Here is a 20221-nt window from a genome sequence, read left to right on the forward strand (position 1 = left end):
TTATATCTACTTTCTTCCAAAGACTCATTAAAATGACAAGAATAAAAATGCCATAAGGCTATGAGGACAGTGGGACCAAGAGAAGAGAATTTCTCAGTGAATTTGAAAGAGTAGCTGAGTGACTGGAAAAAGACTTAGAATACCAGGAAATTCTGAATTCTGAAGCTGCAGTGAGGAAAATGATCAAAATCAATCCAACAGAACCCGGAGAGGCCCAGGAACTAAGGCCCCAGGGGAATCTGAGGTGGAAGTGGAGGTGTAAGGTGGGACTGAAAATAGAATTGTTAGAAAATTCATGAGCAGCAAGTCTTCTAGAACCCAGTCTCCACCTCTGAGCAGTTAGGCCACTACCTTCCTCTGCAGCAACAGAAGATGAAAGGTTTGCACGGCCAATCTGATGCTGGGAATGCCTGTGAAAATACACACACATACACATCCCTCTAGCCCCTATTTAGCTCCCAAATAGCGATGCCTACACTCCCAAAGAAGAGAATGAAAGAAGTGTCTTGGAGAAAGTAAATGGCCAGAAAGATGTACAGGTACTAACATTTGAAATGCCATGAAAAAAGCTGGCTGCCTAACTACCCTGAAGTGAAGCCCAGCAGTTGATAAGCCCGTCTATACCAAGGAGTGGAGAGATTCACAAATATGAAGGAAACCTAAACAAACAGAAAGAAAGGACATTAGAAGAAACAGGGATAATGAGGAGTGTAAGAAAATGTAAAAAGAAAGAAAGGAAGGAAGCAAGAAACTATAATAGCTTTACAGAGATTAGAAAACTTCTTTCTATAAAACAAGAAAAGGGCTGTTAAAAAAAAAAAAAAGTAGAGCAAAGTAGGGGGGAGTCATTTAGAGACCAAGAAAAAAAGGACCTCTTCAAGGAGAACTACAAACCACTGCTCAGTGAAATAAAAGAGGACACAAACAAATGGAAGAACATACCATGCTCATGGATAGGAAGAATCAATATCGTGAAAATGGCCATACTGCCCAAGGTAATTTATGGATTCAGTGCCATCCCCATCAAGCTACCAATGAGCTTCTTCACAGAATTGGAAAAAACTGCTTTAAAGTTCATATGGAACCAAAAAAGAGCCCGCATCTCCAAGACAATCCTAAGTCAAAAGAACAAAGCTGGAGGCATCACGCTACCTGACTTCAAACTATACTACAAGGCTACAGTAACCAAAACAGCATGGTACTGGTACCAAAACAGAGATATAGACCAATGGAACAGAACAGAGTCCTCAGAAATAATACCACACATCTACAGCCATCTGATCTTTGACAAACCTGAGAGAAACAAGAAATGGGGAAAGGATTCCCTATTTAATAAATGGTGCTGGGAAAATTGGCTAGCCATAAGTAGAAAGCTGAAACTGGATCCTTTCCTTACTCCTTATACGAAAATTAATTCAAGATGGATTAGAGACTTAAATGTTAGACCTAATATCATAAAAATCCTAGAGGAAAACCTAGGTAGTACCATTCAGGACATAGGCATGGGCAAAGACTTCATGTCTAAAACACCAAAAGCAACGGCAGCAAAAGCCGAAATTGACAAAGGGGATCTCATTAAACTAAAGAGTTTCTGCACAGCAAAAGAAACTACCATCAGAGTGAACAGGCAACCTACAGAATGGGAGAAAATTTTTGCAATCTACTCATCTGACAAAGGGCTAATATCCAGAACCTACAAAGAACTCAAACAAATTTACAAGAAAAAAACAAACAACCCCATCCAAAAGTGGGCAAAGGATATGAACAGACATTTCTCAAAAGAAGACATTCATACAGCCAACAGACACATGAAAAAATGCTCATCATCACTGGCCATCAGAGAAATGCAAATCAAAACCACAATGAGATACCATCTCACACCAGTTAGAATGGCGATCATTCAAAAGTCAGGAAACAACAGGTGCTGGAGAGGATGTGGAGAAATAGGAACACTTTTACACTGTTGGTGGGATTGTAAACTAGTTCAACCATTATGGAAAACAGTATGGCGATTCCTCAAGGATCTAGAACTAGATGTACCATATGACCCAGCCATCCCATTACTGGGTATATACCCAAAGGATTATAAATTATGCTGCTATAAAGACACATGCACACGTATGTTTATTGCAGCACTGTTCACAATAGCAAAGACTTGGAATCAACCCAAATGTCCATCAGTGACAGATTGGATTAAGAAAATGTGGCACATATACACCATGGAATACTATGCAGCCATAAAAAAGGATGAGTTTGTGTCCTTTGTAGGGACATGGATGGAGCTGGAAACCATCATTCTTAGCAAACTATCACTAGAACAGAAAACCAAACACCGCATGTTTTCACTCATAGGTGGGAACTGAACAATGAGATCACTTGGACTCGGGAAGGGGAACATCACACACCGGGGCCTATCATGGGGAGGGGGGAGGGGGGAGGGATTGCATTGGGAGTTATACCTGATGTAAATGACGAGTTGATGGGTGCAGCACACCAACATGGCACAAGTATACATATGTAACAAACCTGCACGTTGTGCACATGTACCCTACAACTTAAAGTATAATAATAATAAATAAATTAAAAAAAAAAAAAGGTATCGGCAGAAATAAAAAATGTAATAAAAGTGTTAGAAGATAAGAAATTCTCCTAAAGAGTAGAAGAAAAAGCAAAGCAGAGAAAATATAAGAAATAAAAAGATCAATCCAAGTGGTTCAAAATCTAAGTAATGTGAGTTTTAGAAAATAAGAAATGAAAGGAGAGGAAAGTATTGAAGACAGAATACAAGAAAGGTATCTAGAACTAAAAGCCTTGAAATCCCATATTAAAAGGATTTCCTGAGTGTCCAGGATACTGAATGAAAGACTGACTCACAAAAAGACATATCAACATGGTATTTCAATACTTGGGAAATGAGAAGGTCCTCAAAACTGGCGAAGCTGTCATAAGTAAATAAATAACAAACAGTTTACATACAATAGACCCAGAATAAGAGTGGCCTGGGACATCTCAGCAGCAATATAGAAGCTTAAAAGACAATACAGCAAGGCATTCCAAATTGCCGATAAAATTATTTCCAACCGGTATTTTATAGCCCTCCTGTGTTAAGAGTTAAGGAGATACATATATGTGTGAGTGCGTATGTATATGTATGTGTATATACATTTACATATACAGAGAGATTATAAGGAATTGTTTCATATGACTATACTATAGAGGCTGAAAAGTCTCAAGATTTTCAGTCAGCAAGCTGATTCAAACCCAAGAGAGCCAAGGGTCTAAGTCCAGTTCAGATCTGAAGGCCTGAGAACCAGAAGAGCTGATGGTGTTCCACTATGAGCACTGGTAGGCTCAAGACCCAAGAAATGCTGATGCTTCAGTCCAAGTCTGAAGGCCAGAAAAGACTGATGTCCTAGCTCAACCAAGCAGGAAGACTCAGCCTTTTTGTTCTAGTCTGGTCTCCAAATGATTGCCTAAGGCCCACCCACATTGGGGAGGGCAGTCCACTTTATCAATTCTGCTGATTCAAATGTTATTCGCATCCAGAAATACCCTCACAGACACACCCAAAGTAATGTTTGACCAAATATCTGGGCACCCTGTGGCCCGGTCAAATTCACATGAAATTAACCATCAGACCATCAAGACATCAGTCAATTTTGAGTGCAAAAGAAAGACATTTTCAGTCATGCAGTTCTCAGAAATTTATATTTCATGCACCGTTTCTCAGGAAGCAACTGGAGGATGTGTTCCACCAAAATAAATAACTAAACCTAGTAGTCCAGGAAGATGAAGAAAATACCCAGAATGATGGTGAAGGGAACGTGGGGTGACAAGTCTGCCACAGGCCTGGAAAGAAATAAGTCCTGGCAGAGTGCGACAATGCAGGGTTCCAGGAAAGATGCCTCCAAGAAAAATAAAATGGTATAAATAGATGACCTACTGCGTTTGACCATGTTGAAGGGCATTTATTAGCAGAAAGTTTACATGTGCTTAGAGACAGATACATAGAAAACAAGGAAGTAAAAAATAAAATAAAATAAGGGGAAACAAAAAAGGAAATGTAACCATGGTATACTACATACCTCAGTTGTGAATAATAATAATTTTAACACTTAATATTGATTTAACCAAAAATTTAAAACATAGCTATACTTAGAGTTTACAGGAGTAAATTGTGTGTACATATGTATAAGAAAGAAAGAGAAGAAGCTAGAGAGAGAAGGAAATGATACAAGAAATTAAATCCTTTCCATACTACAAAGTCAGTAAATAATGTCTGTGACTGAAAAAAAAAATCAGGAAATAACATTATAATCATGTTATTTAGAAATCTGGAAACAAATTGCTGAAAAAGTAGTTGAAAGAGTTGCAAGTGGTTGTTTTTAGGGAGCAGGAATCAGCAGGGAGGCAGGGACTTGGTTTTCATAAGCCCTGTAGAATTATTTGGCTTTTTAAAATAGGTACCTGTAAGACTTGTTCAATCCATAGCTGACAAAAATAAGAAAATGTGTGGAGGCTTTTGAAATGTGTACTAGATAAAATACATTAATTATTTACATAAAGAATGACAATAAAGGAGCGACGGAGGAACTTTAGACACCTTCAGTTCAAAGGAGTCCATGATGTGGTCTCAGAAAAGAATGAGACACATTTGAAATTTTAACCAGTCAAGTGGGTTCAATCATGTGTGATGACATAATGTCGGTTGAAATCTAATCAAGTGTATTAAATACAGAATGTGGAAACAGAAGGGGCATGCTATAAAGAAGAGCTCAGAAAGCAAGAACTTCCATGTGTCATATTCTGCCAACTAGAAAGGGGACTCTATTTTGAAGCAGAGTCTCCACCTGCCTTTTCTCTAATTTCATTCCAGGCGACCTTCCCAGATAACCTTGACACAGTACTAGGAAGTGTTGGGGCTGGCTAGTGAACTTGAAGGTTTGCTGCCTGAGAAGGACATGTTCCTCACTTCATAACATGCCATTCATAGTTTTACAAAGGGGGAAAAAAAAAAAAAGCCCCTGATGTTACAACACAGATTGTATTGATAAGTATAAAAGCAGCCTTTGGGTGGGCACTGTGGCTCACACCTGCAATCCCAGCACTTTGGGAGGCCGAAGCAGGTGGATCATGAGGTCAGGTATTCAAGACCAGCCTGGCCCACATAGTGAAATCCTGCCTCTAACTAAAAATACAAAAAGTTAGCCAGGCATGGTGGCGGGCACTTGTAATCCCAGCTCCTCGGGAGGCTGAGGCAGGAGGATCACTTGAATCTGGGAGGTGGAGGTTGCAGTGAGCCAAGATGGTGCCACTGCACTCTAGCCTGGGCAACAGTGCAGGACTCCATCTCAAAGAAAAAAAAAGCAGCTTTTGGAAAAAAATAAACATTTAATGTCTGTAAACGTATGTGGCCACAGCCACATCTACATCTCGCCAGCACTTAGCACACAGCCAGGCCCAGGGAAATCAGTTAAGAAGTATTTGTTTTAAAGAAAGGAATGGATGTTCAAAGGACATAGCATTATTCACAAAGCAGACCACATGTGGAAATATTTTTCTGTAGCAGGCTGGGCGGCAGTGCAAGCTATTTGCTCCACTGTACATTTTTGTTCAGGAATCAGAATTATTTGGTACTTTCTAATAGGATATCCTGGAATTCTAACCTTTTCTTGTCCTTAATCTGATAATTTGGCAAAGTATAAAACATACATCCCATCATTCTCACACCAAGTAGAATTCACATTCATATGCATATTTGGTTTTCTTTTGAAAGTAGTGAGCTTCTTTCTTTGAGATCAGGTCATGTTTTCAGGGAAAGGCAATAGAAACCATTTCAAAGCTGTTTCCTTTTGAGTATTTTGCCTTTATTACTTGGCATTTGTTAGTCCAAAAATTTCTAGTGATCAAATTTTGTGTCCATAAACTAATACTGTATGATTACAGAGCAATAAAATTCATTGCAGGAAATAATGTAAAATTTCTGAATATTATCTCTTGCATATACCTGACAAGTGTTTTTCAAAAACATCAGGCTACAGGAATCCTATTTGACCTGCACATCTGCTGTTGGCCCTTCTAACATTGTTGATGTCTTCCTTCTAATCATTGCCGTCCTAACATTAGTAGGCTGATCTATATCCACACATCTAAAGTGAAATTTAACCAGGGAGCAATATCTGGTAATTCTCTATAAGAAAACTTGAGACCAGCTTAATTTTCAGAAACACTGTTTGCCTTAGTTATCCAAAGAACCACTTGCACTTTCCACTTGGCTTCCCCTGTGAAATTCCAGCCCCAACAGCACTGACATCTTCTTGTAGCACGTGATTATTCTACTATGTTCAAATTATTGTGAAATTTTAAAAATACAAAATGAGAATAAAAAAGAAAAGTAAATTGTATATCCGAGCCATTTAAAATATTTCTTGATTTATCTGAGCCTATATGTGCTTAGATAAGTTTTTATTTTCAAGATGATTTTAAATTTCTTTAAAAATATGAACCTATTTATTTCTTCTTTCACCCTGAAAATAAGCAAAATCTGAAAGGATTTTTTTCTTTTCTTTTTAAAATGTATTTTAGATCCAGGGGGTACATATGCAGGTTTGTTTCATGGGTAGTTTGCATAATGGTGAGGCTCGGGCTTCCAGTGAACTCATCATCCAAATTGCGAACATTATACCCAACAGGTAAATTTTCAGCCCTTAACCTGCCACTCCCCTTTTAAGAGTCCTCAGTGTCTATTATTTCCAGCTTTGTTTCCACGTGCACCCCATTTTTAGCTCCCACTTATAAGTGAGAACATGTGTTATTTGACTTTCTGTTTCTGGGTTATTTTACTCTAGGAGATTGGCCTAGCTCCATCCATGTTGCTGCCAAGGGCACAATTTCATCTTTTTTATGGCTGCATAGTATTCCATGCTGTATATATAACACAGTTTCTTTATCTAATCAACCATTAACAGACAACTTAGATTGATACCATGACCTTGCTGTTGTGAACAGTGCTGTAATAAACATACAAATGCAGGTGCCCTTTTGATTAAAAAAAAAGAAAAGAAAAAGTTATTTTCCTTTAGGATTTACCCAGAAGTGGAACTGCTAGGTAGAATGGTAGTTCTATTTTTAGTTCTTTGAGAAGTTTCCATACTGTTTCCCAAAGAGATTGAACTAACTTACATTCCCACCAACAGTGTATAAGCATTCCCTTTTCTCTGCAGCCTCACCACCATCTGTTACTTTTTCTGACCTTTTAGTAATAGCCATTCTGACTGGTGTGAGTTGGTATCTCATTGTGGTTTTGATTTGCATTTCTCTGATGTTTAGTGATATTGAGCATTTGTTCATCTGTTGGTTGACTGCTTATATGTCCTCTTTTGAGAAATGTGTGTTCATGTCCTTTGCCCACTTTTTAATAGGATTGATTTTTTCTTGTTGAATTGTTTGCATTCCTTGTAGAATCTGTTGGGTGTATAGTTTGCAAATATTTTCTCCCATCATGTAGGCTGTCTGCTTACTCTGTTGATTGTTTATTTTGCCACGCAGGAGCTCATTAGCTTAATTAGGTCCCATTTGTCTGTTTTTGTTTTTGTTGCATTTGCTTTTGAGGTGTTAGTCATAAACATGTTGCCTAGGCCAATATCCAGAAGAGTTTTTCCTAGGTTTTCTTATTATAGTTTTGGGTACATTTAAGTCTTTAATCCATTGTGCATTCATTTTTGTATATGGTAAGGGATAAAGTTCTAGTTTCATTCTTCTGCATATGGCTAGCCAACTTTCCCAGGGTGTCCTTTCCTCATTGTTTATGTTTGTTGACTTTGTCGAACATCAGTTTGTTGTAGGTATGTGGCTTTATTTCTGGGTTCTCTATTCTGTTCCATTGATCTATATGTCTATTTTTGTATCAGTGCCATGCTTCTTTGGTTATTACAGTCTTACAGTATAGTTTGATGTCAGGTAATGTGATGCCTCCAACTTTGTACTTTTAGCTTAGGATTGCTTTGGCAATTTGGGCTCCTTTTTGGTTCCATATGAATTTTAGAATTGTCTTTTCTAATTCTGTAAAAAATGACATTGGCAATTTGTAGACTGCTTTTGGCAGTATAGTCACTTTAACAGTATTGATTCTTGTTATCCATGAGCATGGGATGTTTTTCCATTCATTTGTGTCATCTATGGTTCCTTCATCAGTGCTTTGTAGTTCTCCTTGTAGGGGTCTTTCACCTCCTTGGTTAAATGTATTATCCTAGGGGTGTGTGTGAGGGGGGTGTGTGTGTGTGTGTGTGTGTTATTATAAATGGGATTGAACTCTTGATTTGATTCTCGGCTTGAGCATTATTGATGTAACTGATTTTTGTGCATTAATTTTGTATCCTGAAACTTTACTGAACTTATCGGCTCCAGGAGTCTTTTGGAGGAATATTTAGGGTTTTCTAGGCATAAGATCCTGTCATCAGCAGAGATAATTTCACTTCCTCTTTTCCAATTTGGATGCTTTTTGTTTTTCTCTCTTGCCTGACTGTTCTGGCTGGGACTTCCAATACTATAGGAGTGGTAAGAGTGGAAATTCTTGTCTTGTTCCAGTTCTTAGGGGGAATGCTCTTAGCTTTTTCCCATTCAGTATGATGTTGGCTGTGGGTTTGTCATACATAGCTCTTATTATTTTGAAATATGTTCCTTCAATGCCAACTGCTATGGATCTTTTCCTAGGTTTCAGGTGAAGAGATGAGCAAAAATAGTCTAATAAACACTTTATGTCATGAAAAGTTATAAAGCAAATAACTGGAAACTTAATGTCATTTAAGTATATTAAAATTTTTCCTACCTAGTTTCTTTAGGACTCAGAATATTCTGTTATTTTACAAAGAAACTGATTGCCATGTGTACCAATTGTGGATTACGAATTCTCTAAGAATTAGAATCCACACTTAATAGCAAAGATTCAGAAGGCGCTTAAAGGATTGTTCAGTCTCTCAAGGTCATCACTGTAAATATTGCTTATTATATCAGAGACACACACACACACACACACAGGTAAGAGTAATGAAGAGAATGCCAGACAACAGTCCGTTCTTCCATTCATCCATTCAGTAAGCATTTACTGAGTACTACTTTGTGGAGGCAAAAGCATGTGGAGACTCAATCATTGAACTAAGTTTCTGTCCATAGAATTTACAATGCTTAATATTCCATCTTTCTAAAGAGTAAAAGGATTTGTCAGTATTCAGAGCCCTTTAAGTCATTAACAGAACCCAAGGCTCCTAACACCCCCTTTCATTAGAAGCATAAACAAGCAATTATTTCACTTAGTAACTGGAATTCAAATATAAATAATAAGCAAATGGCAGCCTTTATGTCTGCCCATTTTCTGATTTTTCTACCATCTTGCCATATCTGCTGTCAGCTACTTATGTGTGGGTGAATGTAAATGCCAGGCAAGCTACCATGAAGGAAATTATGCATTCTTATTACAATGAATATCAACATCTAGACCTAGTGTTAAAGACAGTCCTAAGCAGTTATATCTCTGGATGATGAAGAGAGTCTTCAATATAAAGCAAAGGCCATAAGTGTTCTGCCAACCAAAGTTCGCTAAGGGAAGCTAAATCAGTATCTATGACAAAAAAATCCCACACCAGGAACATCACCTTCATGAAGCTGACACCCAACATCAATATTTAAATTTACATATTGTTGCTTATACATTCATTATTAATACAAAGAACTTGAATAACCTGATGTACTTCTTAACTCATAATTTTTCTATTACAGTTAAATATGAAAGGATCAAATTTTTGGTGATTGCCTTAAAGAATGCTGTGGAAATATATGCTTGGGCTCCTAAACCATATCATAAATTCATGGCATTTAAGGTAAGCAGGCATGTGATTATCTAAAAATGTGCTTTTTAAAAATTTTTAGTTTCTACCCATTAATAAAATAGTCCATATAGACCAATACCAATTTTCATATAGATAATAAACCTGTTTAAAAAGTGTAGGTACTCTCGGTTTTATTGTTTCAAAAGTAAAGACTAAGTTAAACTTAGTCTCTAAATCTTTTAATCCTCATAAATTTTTCTGGATGAAGTCCCTAAAATGCAGGTGATGCTTATATGTCCCCAGTGCTAACTTACAGAAATGACCTAGTTTCTCTGCATTCTTCTATTTTGATTGTGTTTTCATTTTTTACCTTGTCTAAGTTTGTACCCACCATGGTTGGATTGGTCACTCATGAGATTTGCCAGGAGTGGGATGGGGATATGCTAGTCCTGTTGACCCCAGCTCATGAAGCTGACACCCGAATACCAGGAGGACCAGTACTTACAGGCACCCAGATGTGTTCAGAGCCGCATAACCTATCCATAGCCCAAGTAAACTTACCTTCTGCTTTCTCTCACACTCCCTGTCTCTCTCAGCTTATGTCTGTCTACTTCTTTGTGTCTCATTGGCTGTTACTTTTTCTCCCCATCTTTATGACTGTTATCTCCCTTTGGTTCCTTATTCATTCTTTTCTGCCACATTCACCATGGAGGGCAGAACTGCCCTTAGAACACTATGTAGGCCCACTTCAGAGCTGAATCACTTCTACCTTGTTCCCTAGTGCAAATGGCTTATTTGTGATGTGCTCAGGAAAATAGATTCATTAATGGAAATGGGCTCCCCTCCATAACCTCACTTTTATGGAAAAAAAAAAAATTGGAATGCATTAGGTTACTAATAACAATTAAGGGATAACTCCTAAAAGCCAAAGTGTCCTGTTCTGCCAAAATCTGTCTCCACAAAAGCTTTTCAATCAACATCCCATTCCCATTCTTGCTCTGAAGTTACTGCCATCATTTTATGACCCAGAGCACATGAGGGAGTGCAAAGTGTTCTTTCGACAGACCAGATCCAGCCCAGAAAGAGGGAAAAGCAAAGGCAAAGACTTGAACAGGGAAGAGTGGAACTGGCAAGAGGCAAAGCCTTCCCATAGGACAAGAACAGGAGACTTGAGCTTCCTGTGCTGTCAGAATGGTGTTAGCAAAAGATGAGAAGAGAAGGGTCTGAGAAGTAGCAGTGGCATTATAGCTAAGGCAATCGTAGTTTCACAAATGCTCTCCCAGATCTCAAGGCCCAAAGATAGAGTGTGGTTAAAAAATAGCAAAGGAAAATGGCAGAGGAACACTTGACAGTTAGGTGGGGCTTGGGCTCTGGATTCAAACACAGAGAACTTTCACAAACTTGACAAGACCTCTCTTTTTGCTTTCTAGTTAAACCCAAATAGTCAATGCAAGCCATCAATCTTGTGATGTTCCACTCCCACCTCTTTCTCTACCACCCAAACCCAAGTCTCAGATTCCAACATTAAGAGAAAGTGCCAATCTTATGCCCACTCATTCGCTGAAGAAAAATCCAAACCAGAGCATGCCCATTAACACTGAACAGGCTGAGAAAACAGCCGGCCTTGGCTGTCCCTCCCAGGCTGTCTTTGAAAGGGTAATTGCTATGGATGGGCCTCGTTGCCACATGGGAAAGAGAGGGGCCAGAGAGGTAACTGGGCCTTCTTCCGAGGACAAAGGCCAGAAATAAACAGGAAAAAACAGCAGCACCCAGGCACCAGGTCTTTAATATACATTACCACTATCAAAATTTACACCTGTGCAGCAGCTTAAACTTCATTGACCTGGAGGACAAAGGGTAGGGAAAGGGGCAAAAATGGATGCTAGACCCTTCCTCCTAGAGCCAGAATATCAACAGACCTAAAACTGAAAGAGAAATTTTCTAGCTTTTCACTTTAATAAAGTTAGGAGTTAACTTCCTCTAGACAGTGGCTAAAGGAAAAAATTTATTAAGATACCTCTTTGAGTGATGCGGATACTGATGGGGTGATTTTTAAAGTCTTTTGCAGATCTCCAGCACAAGCCTCTGCTAGTTGATCTCACGGTAGAAGAAGGTCAAAGATTAAAGGTTATTTTTGGTTCACACACTGGTTTCCATGTAATTGATGTTGATTCAGGAAACTCTTATGATATCTACATACCATCTCATGTAAGTACCCAGAAGTAGACTTCCAAGGGCTCTGTGTACAACAGCCTGCATGTAGAAAGAGATTTGTTTTGCATAGTTTTAGTAAAAGTCATGCAAACTTTACTAACCAGCAGACGGACTTTCGTTCTTCATTAAGTATACTGCTTTTAATAACTAAAATACATAAATTTAATTTATATGACTTCCTAAAACTGGAGAATACATAATAGAGATCATTTGGCATTTACATGTTGTCTCTTTGGACTTTAGATTAAAATGAATATGATATTTTTCTTTCAAGAGCATGAATTATATTCGGTAGACGAGTTTCCACATTCAGTTTTTGAAGGGAAATTGGTTCATTTTATGTTAGAGAAAGCCAATGGTCAGGTACTAATTTATTGGAGAAAATTCTTTTTTTGCCATCTTTAGTTCCTTACTTCAGCTTGAGGGCAGTGTGGTATAGTGGAGTCAGACACAGTGGCGCTCGTACTCTGGCTCTAGCATGTATTAGCTTTGCAATAATGGACACAGTAGGCAGCCTCTCCAATCCTCAGCTTTCGCATCTGTAAAATATGATAAAAAGACTTATTCCATAGGATTATCATTAGTATTAAATGAGGTAATAGATCTAAAGCAGTTGGTACAGGGTCCTGCAAATTATATATCTTACTAGCCCTAAAATATTCATATTACTATCCTGACATATTGCTTGAAACATAACTGTTAAAGGGAAATGCTGCACATGGATTCACTTATTAGGATCAGTGTAGTGTAAATTGTGTGTCCTGTGTGTAATTCCAAGGCTAACATACAGGAGAAACTATCAGGAATGTTTGAAGCTACTGCTGACTGGTATTTTGAGAATTTGAGGACTTTATTCTAATGAAATGCAATAACCAAAAGAAGTTGTTTTAGTATATTACATACACACACACGATTGCCATTCATTGCTGCATTATTACAGCTTTTAACTCATGTGTATGTGGGTGAACGCAAGGATTCACAGCTCACATTCCTGGTGAGGCAGCTAAGGCATAACTATGATCATCTTCAACTCTCTTATTCCAATCCATCAAGCACATGTTGGTCAGCCATGGCATTCGCAACTACGGGGATCACAACATCACATTTCCTTTCCTAGAACAAATTAATATACACTGATTTCAGTAGTGATTTTTTTTTTATTTTTTGAGACAGAGTCTCGCTCTGTCATCCAGGCTGGAGTGCAGTGGCGTGCCTTGGCTCACTGCAAGCTCTGCCTCCTGGGTTCACACCATTCTCCTGCCTCAGCCTCCCAAGTAGCTGGGACTACAGGCACCTGCCACCACGCCTGGCTTATTTTTTGTATTTTTAGTAGAGATGGGGTTTCACTGTGTTAGCCAGGATGGTCTCGATCTCCTGATGTCGTGATCTGCCCATCTTGGCCTCCCAAAGTGCTGGGATTACAGGCATGAGCCACTGTGCGCAGCAATAGTGATTTTTTTAAATGACTGGTAATTCTAAATATTTTTTCTAACCAAGCCATGAATTATTCTTCCATTTGGACACCCAGATAAACAATCCTATATTTTTTTTCACAGATTATTTTGATAGGAGTTCATTTGACCCCACTTAAGCCATCTCCATTAGATTCAGCTGGCTTACATTCTCCTCATCTTTTTTTGGAAGTAGTTGTGCTAATAGAAAACACATTAATTTCAACGTCAGCAAGATGTACACAAATCCCAACTCTACTAACAAATACTAGCACAGCTTTGGTCAAGACACAAAGCCCTTCTGAGATGCAGTTTCCTCATCTGTAAAAAAGCTATCTACGTTGGGGAGCTATTCTGGGTGCTAGAAATTATATATGTAAAGGGCCCCATGATTGGCACATAGTAGGTGTGTCATAGATTTACATGCTGTTTTTAGGAACAGATAAATTGAATTTTTAATCTAGTGACTTAAGTTTGATTTGCCAGGGTATTTTACAAGTCAGTGGTTAAATTAAAGCAAATTTCAGTCTTTAGGGTGACAATGAAAATAAACAAAAACCTCTTTTTTGCAGTTCTTAGAGATGAATAGTCAAAGTGTTGTTTTATTTTTTAAAAGAATAATGCTTGGCCTTTCTTTGTCTTCTAGATTCAGGGCAATATCACTCCTCATGCTATTGTCATCTTGCCTAAAACAGATGGAATGGAAATGCTTGTTTGCTATGAGGATGAGGGGGTATATGTAAATACCTATGGCCGGATAACTAAGGATGTGGTGCTCCAATGGGGAGAAATGCCCACGTCTGTGGGTAGGTTAACCATTCCTTATCTCCTTCAGCAGTTACACCCCCCAAATGAAACGAAAATCAAGAAATGTGAAACAACCATTTGATTCCACACCAAAAAAAAAAAAAAAAAAAAAAAGTCTGTGAATAACTCTTGTAAGACTTGCTTTGTCCATTTATCTCAAGTCGTTTGTCATTTTTGTGGTTAAGATGTGAACAGATGCTGTGAGTTATTGCCCATCTAATGTTTTTAATGCAGTTTTGGAAATTCCTTTTGACAGCCTACATTCATTCCAATCAGATAATGGGCTGGGGCGAGAAAGCTATTGAGATCCGGTCAGTGGAAACAGGACATTTGGATGGAGTATTTATGCATAAGCGAGCTCAAAGGTTAAAGTTTCTATGTGAAAGAAATGATAAGGTAAATCCGTTTCAACATTTGCATTAGTGTTTGCATTTTAAGAGACCACCAGGTACCTGTGAAACCTTCATTTTCCTTTATACTGATTTGAATCACATCTGTGTTAAACAATCAATATTATCTTGAAATGGCATTATTTGGTTTGATCCATGTGAACACTCAATATATTATTCACATGTCAAAAACTACATAAAAACATCTAGAAATTTCTTGTAAACCTCTTAGAAATTTTTGTGACTTGAAGGCCTTATGATGACTCAGCAGACACCACAAATTCTCCTAAGCACCTAGAGCAGTTGGCCCATCATTAATCATCTCACAGTGGGTCAACTGTATACTTCCACTTTTAGACTTTTCACAAAGTCACTTTCAAGACCTAACCAATCACCTTATATTCACCTTTAAATCCAAAACATTTGACATGTAGAAATATAAGCTTTTTAAAAATGTCACCCATTCCTTAAGGAACTCACAATCACAAACTCAACTAGTGCCATGTCTTGTGTCATTCCAGCCATGTTTCTTCTGAAATGTCATAGGTGAACTGTTTTCCAGTGAAATTAGCTGTGTCCGTCTGGCATGATCAGTCACCTCAGAGGAGTATTCTGCAGCAGTACTGCTTCTCCTTTACCCTCCCTATAGAGTAACCCTGAGGTTTTAGTAGCTAAGCCGTATTGCATTTGTGAATTCATCCTTTGTGGCTGTGGCCAACATAGAAATGCTGTCCCTAAAGCCACAGACATAAACACCTATAGAAAAACAGTATGATGGGTTGAATTTTTGTACATCCCTTTGTCCCCCCACAGTTCCTCAAAGGTCAGGTTGGTCTTAGTTCAACCCTGGTGATGTGGGCCTAAACTATATTCAACCCTGGCCCACTACTCTGACCTAATGTGGTCTGGGTGGACAGTAGCTGCAGGTGGCAAAGATGGTTCCAGCCATTTAGAGTTTCCCAGAAAACAAACCTAACCTAGTAAAACTCTAGCTCCTACCTAGTCTCTAAGAATCAAAAAACTAGGAGTAATCTGGGTATGGATACCCACACTCCAATTGAAAACCCACCCTAGCAGGCCTGTTCCAAGCCATGCCACACCCTTAGGAGTAGGCTGGGACCACACCAGTGTCTGGAACCCAAAGTTTAGAGCCAGGGGCACACAACTTGGAGGGAACAGCAGCCCTTTCTTTTCTTCATTGTGGTTTTCCATGGGCCCTCTCTGTCCTCCGTTTTGATTCATTGACCCTAAGAGTAGCATTACTTTCATATGTAGCATTAGCTGAATGTCAAGCATTTCCACAGACCTTCCTAAGAAGTTGCTGAGAGACAGCATTCTTCTGAAGAAGCTGTAGAAATGAAGTAGCAGACTTTATACTAGTGACAAAAGCAAATGCCTCAGACCAAAGTTAGGTATTGGCTGACTGAAGGGCTAGGCCACAGCCCAAAATATTACTTTCCTGGGACAGTGGGTCTTTTACATTTAACATCCAGCTCAAGCAAGCAGTAACCCAAATTTTTCTCACGTTTGTCAGTTGTTTGATAAAATGACTTAACAGACTCAGACCTAATGGACTGTGGTTCTGCTTGTTAATGCTATGATCTCATTTGCCCTGGGATATGCCACCATCAGCAGAGAAAGCAAGCGTTAACTCTTGAAATGCCAAAATGAGTAGGCATTAAATACCTTGCCCTGACCACAGTATTTAATGTTTTTATCTTAAATTTTAAAAATTGAAATCTGAAATTGTGTAACAGTAGGCCTAAAACTCCCCCTTGACTTTGAGAATTTGAAGGAATCCCCTTCCTTCCTGAAGTCTACTTTCTTGTCATTTATGGGTGAGAGAAGGGAAGCTTCTGTGCCTTTCTAGAAATTAACAAAGAACCTGTTGGCTCCTAGGCCAGAAATCCAGCACGTTATCCTAGCATGAAACTCCCTTTTAAAAAGTGAACACCCAAAGAGATGTTACAAATGAAGATACAGCCCCTTCAGCATGTCTGGAGACCAATACCACAATAAGGAGTAACAACAACCATAGGAATAAAGGCAAGAGTTTTTACATAGGATGCACGATATCCAAAGGGACTTTATAAACACAGGCCATTGAGTCTTAAGACCTGACACATGGCAAGGATAGGACATGTGAGAGAAAAATGGATGGACGGTTGAAGAAAAGAGGGGAAAAGACCATGCAGTTGAACTAACTTCTTTTTAATTTCAAACAGGTATTTTTTGCATCCGTGCGATCTGGAGGAAGTAGCCAAGTGTTTTTCATGACCCTCAACAGAAATTCCATGATGAACTGGTAACAGAAGAGCACTTGGCACTTATCTTCATGGCGTTATTTCTAATTTAAAAGAACATAACTCATGTGGACTTATGCCAGTCTAGAGGCAGAATCAGAAGGCTTGGTTGAACATATCGCTTTCCCCTTTTCCTCTCCCTCCGCCCCTCCCAATACAGTCCATCTTTCAATGTTGCAGCCTCGTTGAGAAGGAGAGAAAAAGGTGGCAGGAATTTCCAGGAGATCCCCAAGAATGCTGCCTTGTCTGTGGACAAAGATGGACCATGTGCCCTTCAGAGTTAGGGATAGAAACAAATATTGTGTGCTCTTAATGATTAAGCTGTGTTATGGTGGGTTTTCAGGTTTTTACCTTTTTTCTTTACCCCTTTACTCTGTAAGAATGGGGAAAGAATGCATACTGAGAAAATGAGTCTGTTTTTAATTCTGTCTGCCTACTAGTTTTAAGTATATGGTATGTTGTAAAATTTCCAGTTTCCAGTGATGAGAGACAGCACAATAAATGTACCTTATCTCCTTACGCTGAAGGCCATAACTACATAGTGGGGTAATTTAAGAACTCTCTTGCCTTCACCAACCCAAAAGGTTGCTTTTTGATAGCAACTGGCTAATGAATTTTTAAAAGAGAAGAAAAATACTAGTTTTCCCCTCTTTTGGGAAATAGATTTTAAATGGCTAAAGTACTAGCCTTAAAACTACTAGTCTAATAAAATCAACTACCACTTTTGTGAATCTGACAGGCCATATTTTTATATGGCCCTTTACAGAATGGAGTGTGTTGAATAGGATACTAATGCCATTGAGTTGAGCTGGCCTAGCGATTGAGGGATTCTCTAACACAACTTTCCCTCAGCTATTATGCAACAGATCAGGGCAAAAGATGGGATGACAGATGGGGTCAGACAGAAAGAGCTTCTCGGAAACAAGCTTACATATTCTTTTTTAAAATGCACAAAGCCCCCCCGCCGGCTAAGAGGTCACTTGGTTTGGGCTTCATTAGGACTGAGACTTTGTTGAGTTGTTTCTGGGAATTGGGGAGTGGATGATATTCAGGCTCTCAACATTCCCAGCGCTCTCCTGAGGGTGCCACTTTCTCAAGATGAAAACTGTGACTGAAAAAATTAATAATAAATGTTTCTGAGCTGCCTGTGTTCTCCCTGGGTGGGTGAGAGAAGGGACTAGACTCCTAAGCCTGCCTCAGATACAGGAGGCATCATTGGCTCCAATTTTAGAGAACTTGAAAGCAAGGCTTTGGACAAAATTTTGAGACCCTAATCACTTTACCTTCCTCCAAATTACCCAACATATGGTAAACAACATTTGTGCAGAAATATGTATGTATTTAGTTCAGGTTGACTTGTGTCCTTATAAACTCTTACTCAAATGATTTGAACTCTTATGTGACTGGGATTTTTTTTTTTCCAAAGCTACAAGCATGGCCGCCTGTGGTATCAAGGTGTTGCAAACAATATCTGTGTTGCGCTTCCTGTTTTAACCTACCTCGTTTTGTTTGTTTTTGTTTCACTGTTCATCACAGCAGTGTTATCTCCAGGAGACATATAGAGAGCTCGACTGGCAATCTCAGGTGCATTTAACAATTTTAAAACAAAACAGTAGTTGACCAAATTTTTCTTCATAAAAAATTGGAGGTGGGGGGAATCCAATGACAAAAATTAATGTGGCTTGTTTCTGGAGAAAATAATTACTGTAAATGGATTAAAAAACAAAAAACTATGATCCTACTGATTTTGCCTAAATACACAAGCAGCTGATGTACTATTAATGAGAACAAAATACACATTAGGAAAATTGAATTGAGTCATTTGAATCTAGTGGTTCGAGCAAGGTGGGGAAGAGAAGGGGAAACATTCTAGTTTCTGTATTACATTATTCCCCTCCTGAAAAGGTGGTTGTCATTTGCATTTATTTAAAGCAGGTAATATGCAGGAATGTAACTGAGGATTATCTTCAGGCACTCAGCAAGTGATCCTCCTCACGGTCCCTTTAGCTCTCAAAAGCAATGAAATCCTCCTGTTCTCATTTTTACTGCTGTGATTGTGCTGCTGAACAATACTGTCTTCTCAAATTCCATGCCACAAATTCAGCAATAACTTTTTGGATTGAATTTCACAACTACTGTAATTGGATGCTGATGTGGACAAAATATATTGATTTCGATTTCATTCCCGAATGTGATTGCCACCAGCTCTTTATATTGCTGCTGTGGTATTTTAAACCAGAAGCTTCTTTAAATTATGTTGCAAACTGATCTTTGTTTTTATGTTTTGTTTTGTTTTTATTTCTAAGTGATAAGTTTGAAACACACAGCTTTAAATGATTTTTTTATTATGGGATTTTGGGTACAGTTAAGAAATAAAAGGGAATCATTGTGTTTAAACATAAGGTAGTTTGTGAATGTATTTTTTAAAATCTAGATTCATTGAAACAAATCATAAGAAAACAATATTAATGCAGTCTTGTTTACAGTATGTACAGTGACATAACATAGAACATGAGCTTTTCTGGTGCCAACAATAAAACACAGACGTTAAACATCAAGCCATGCCTTTTATATTTTTGTACTAATATTTTACACTGAGTACAAGGCAATTCCAAATTTAAAAGGGCCCCCCGGAAATCTGTGCTCTTTAAAAGATAGATATTTAAAGAATTCATTGAAGCTTTTATCTTCAAAAATAAAGTTCCCTCCAGCAAGACAGACCCCAGCCTGACATAAGGAGGCCTAGAACATGCAGAATATATCAGAATGGTGTCCTTGTGTCTCATCCAAACATTTTGAATTGCCTTAATTCTTTTTGGGGGTAGGGGAGGAATGGTTGCTTTTCATCCATTTTTATAGCATCTCAACAACAACAAAAAAATCTTTCCTTTTGATCTTTTTATAGGTGATTTTGTCTCTAGAAATTGGCTTATTTTATTTTTATTTTCCTACAAAGAGAAACTGGAGAAACTGAGCCCTCCCCTCAGAGTAAGTTTCACTAGATCTGCCAGTTCTTACAGCTCTAATAATCATCCAGTAAAATCTACTGAGCCTGCCCACACCATAGTCTGGGTCTGGGGTCTGACAGGTGACCATCATTCCTGGGGGCCACTCAAGGACACTGTAGCATGGATTCCTGCATCCAGTGGTGGCAGGAATGGATGCCCAGTGACGTTCCTTCAAATAAGGAGGCTCTTCCCCCTGCCAGTTCCAGACAGACCACTGTCATACCA

The 20221-nt window shown here is 38.6% G+C and overlaps 1 protein-coding gene across 6 annotated transcripts in view; it reads left to right on the forward strand.

Annotated features, from left to right (window-relative positions):
- The window catches only part of TNIK (TRAF2 and NCK interacting kinase), a 395124-nt gene extending 375578 nt beyond the window's left edge, over window positions 1-19546 (forward strand). For all 6 annotated transcript variants that reach the window (XM_007972103.3, XM_007972104.3, XM_007972105.3 and 3 more), the window contains 5 exons: window positions 9775-9875; window positions 11883-12032; window positions 14136-14295; window positions 14553-14692; window positions 16911-19546. In XM_007972103.3, the coding sequence (XP_007970294.1) occupies window positions 9775-9875; window positions 11883-12032; window positions 14136-14295; window positions 14553-14692; window positions 16911-16994 (635 nt within the window). In that variant the 3' untranslated portion in view covers window positions 16995-19546. The remainder of the gene's footprint in view (window positions 1-9774; window positions 9876-11882; window positions 12033-14135; window positions 14296-14552; window positions 14693-16910) is intronic.
- Window positions 19547-20221: the final 675 nt, after the last annotated feature.

This window comes from Chlorocebus sabaeus, chromosome 15 (assembly GCF_047675955.1).
Source record: "Chlorocebus sabaeus isolate Y175 chromosome 15, mChlSab1.0.hap1, whole genome shotgun sequence".
Lineage (NCBI taxonomy): Eukaryota > Metazoa > Chordata > Mammalia > Primates > Cercopithecidae > Chlorocebus > Chlorocebus sabaeus.